The 2,770-nt window shown below is 41.0% G+C and overlaps 1 protein-coding gene across 1 annotated transcript; it reads right to left on the reverse strand.

Moving 5' to 3' along the window:
* Positions 1-843: 843 nt before the first annotated feature.
* LOC104948238 (Down syndrome cell adhesion molecule homolog) lies at positions 844-2,275 on the reverse strand (the record flags this gene model as incomplete). The annotated part of the gene is made up of 3 exons (XM_010774412.1): positions 844-942; positions 1,221-1,387; positions 2,158-2,275. Coding segments are annotated over 3 exons (384 nt in total), but the record flags the coding sequence as incomplete, so codon positions are not given.
* Positions 2,276-2,770: the final 495 nt, after the last annotated feature.

Consider the following 2,770-nt stretch of genomic DNA (forward strand, 5'->3'; position numbering starts at 1 on the left):
TGTAAAATATGATAAACCTTTAAAGGTCACCTATCATGCTGTTTTTAGGCAATAGCATAGGTCTCAGATATATAAAAACATATAAAAAACACGTCTATGAAGTGTTTTGCTCAAAATACCAAACTGATCACCCATTCTAGCCACGCCTCATACCCCTCTATTTCACTGCCTGTTAAAAAAGGAGGGGGCTGAGCTCACGCGGGACCCGGCAGCTACTGTCTAAACTAAATTCTGCCGTGATGAAACGCCATATCATGGATTATCAAGGATTATTTCTGAAACAGTATGGAGCTCAAAGGCTTTCTCTCTTGCCGGTTATACCACAAGGTGAGTTCCTTTTTACTTCCTGCTTCTTCACACACATGCTCTCCAGTACAGGTTAGCTCTGAGTGTTAGCGATGCTAATGTAAACACCGACCATATTACGTCCAAAACAGTCGGGCATTGTTTCCGATAGCAACGTTTCTGATAGGGCCGTGGGTGTAAAGCCAGCCTACATTTCAGATATTACGTCATATCGGACGCAAATCTGGATCAGCTCCGTTGTAGCCCCGTTTTTAGAGATTTGGGTACGGAGGAAAAGAGAGAGGGTTTTATTTTCTGACGCTGCGTGAGTTCCCCGACACACCGGGGACACATGTTTATGTATAAAAGACATCAAAAAGTGCATTTTGCATGATAGGAGACCTTTAACAACGGATCACACGATTCATTTTGATGTTCTGGAAGAGCTGTAAGCTAGCTAGCTAACGTTGCTAACCTATTAATTTCAAATATACTGACATAACATTTACAATTATGAAACAGACTAACTCTACCAAACTATCTCTGTGTGTCTCTCACCTCTGATGGAGCTTCCTCCGTTGTCTCCAGGTATCCATGACAACGTGATTGATGTGGTGGTTGTCTTGGTAACAGTGAGGCGTGGCTGGTCAGGAGGCACTGAGGAAAAACAAAGATAACTTCCTGGTTAAAATTCAGATTTAAACCGCCTCCTTTTTCTGCTTTTCTATCCATAACAAACAATATGGTGAGCGCAGTTTGGAAACACTCAGTGACATTTGTTCAGGGTGTTTGTTCACTGTGTTTTATTTTTACTTTAGGTAGCTAAATTAATGTTTGGGGGGCAGAAAACCTTGGTGCTCTGAAGCCTTTGGGGCCAACATATAGAATTGAATAAAACAGGTTATTAATGTCTCCTGGATGTGCGCTCTACTTGCCTTGGACCTGCAGGTTGAGTGTGATCTCGTCTGACCCCCAGTTGTTGCTGGCAACGCAGCTGTAGTTCCCAGAATCCTCTGCTTTCACCGTGCGGATGATGAAGCTGCCGTTGCCATGGACACTACGGCGACCATCCACAAGGACGAGTGTGGGAGTGCCGTTAGTGCTGGAGACAGAGACAGGGATTATTACTTGGTTACCAAAGGTCTTTTCTTTATTTTAATATTTGTTGATAAAGTTTGATATTAAACTCGTTTTTTTATTTATTGTATATTTTAATGTCAGTTTTAATATGTTGAATCCTGTCTTTTGTATGCACCTGTAACTATTAGACTTTTTGGTTTTCTGAAAGCCGTGTTGTGGGATGGGATGTGCTTTTTTTGGATGTTGTTGTGGAAAATGTTGTTAAATAAAGTTTAAAAAATCTTCATCATGCTTTTACAACAATTCCGTTAAGGAATAATGGTGACAGGAAGTAGCTGCATTTCTAAAGCCCCTGTCAGTCATACTGTCCCGAAATCGATGAAATTTATGAAAATAGAGAGGCTATTTTCATCTGTTGTCCCTGGACACATTTTGTACAGTTAGTTAAAAAAATTATATATATTTAAAATGACAAGTTAATAACGATTAAACAAAAAGTACATATTAAAAATCAAGACAGACAGCTACAGGTTAAAGCAGTACAGACAGACAGAGAGCTCTACAGTGAAATAGATCAACTGAATCTGGTTATGCAGCTTTAAAAGAAAATAAAGATTGACCAACATAACTTTTCCAGAGCAGAAATACACAATCTCCTCTTAACCTGTATGCATTTCTGTCCATTTCATGTTTAATTATGTTTTACCCAGCTCAACATGTTGTATTCTATAAATGTTGGGCAGTGATGAGGATGCGTAGATCATAGATGAGAAACGGGCCATGATGACTTACTTCCCCTTGATCCACTTGATAGTGGGAGGAGGGTCTCCAACAGCCTTGCACGGTAAAACAATGTCCTTCATCCAGGGAGTGGTCACTGTCCCGTTGAAGGTCAGAATCCTGGCTGGAGCTAAAACACACACAGAAACACACACATGACTTTGGGGACCTTGGTGCCAAGACAGGTTTTGAATTATGTATTTATACCTCAATGACAATACATATTTAAATCACCTTTTTGAGTAGGTTACTGCTAACTTTTCTACATGTAATACCCACAAACTAAACTAAACACATAATTGGAGAGTTTAGCTACAAGAAAAGCAACCAGAAGGAACTGGCTGAAACCAGACATGAAGCTCAGCGCAAGTTCAACCAGAAAGACCGTCTTTACTAATCCATTTACTATTTCTATGTTACTACTCTCTCTATCCTCTCAATAAGTGATCGGGGGCGTCACTCCCCACCAATCACTTCGCTCTATTCTCACAAGCCTATCATAGCGCTCCGCAAACCCTTTTAAATCTGCTCTCCCCTCCGACAGCTGTCATTTCAGGTGACTCGACGCAACCCTCCTCCACCCCTTTTTCACCTCCCGTCCCTCTGAATCACCACCTCAAGCTCA

Source organism: Notothenia coriiceps, unplaced genomic scaffold, assembly GCF_000735185.1.
Source record: "Notothenia coriiceps isolate Sejong01 unplaced genomic scaffold, NC01 NC01_scaffold00013976, whole genome shotgun sequence".
Taxonomy (NCBI): Eukaryota; Metazoa; Chordata; class Actinopteri; order Perciformes; family Nototheniidae; genus Notothenia; species Notothenia coriiceps.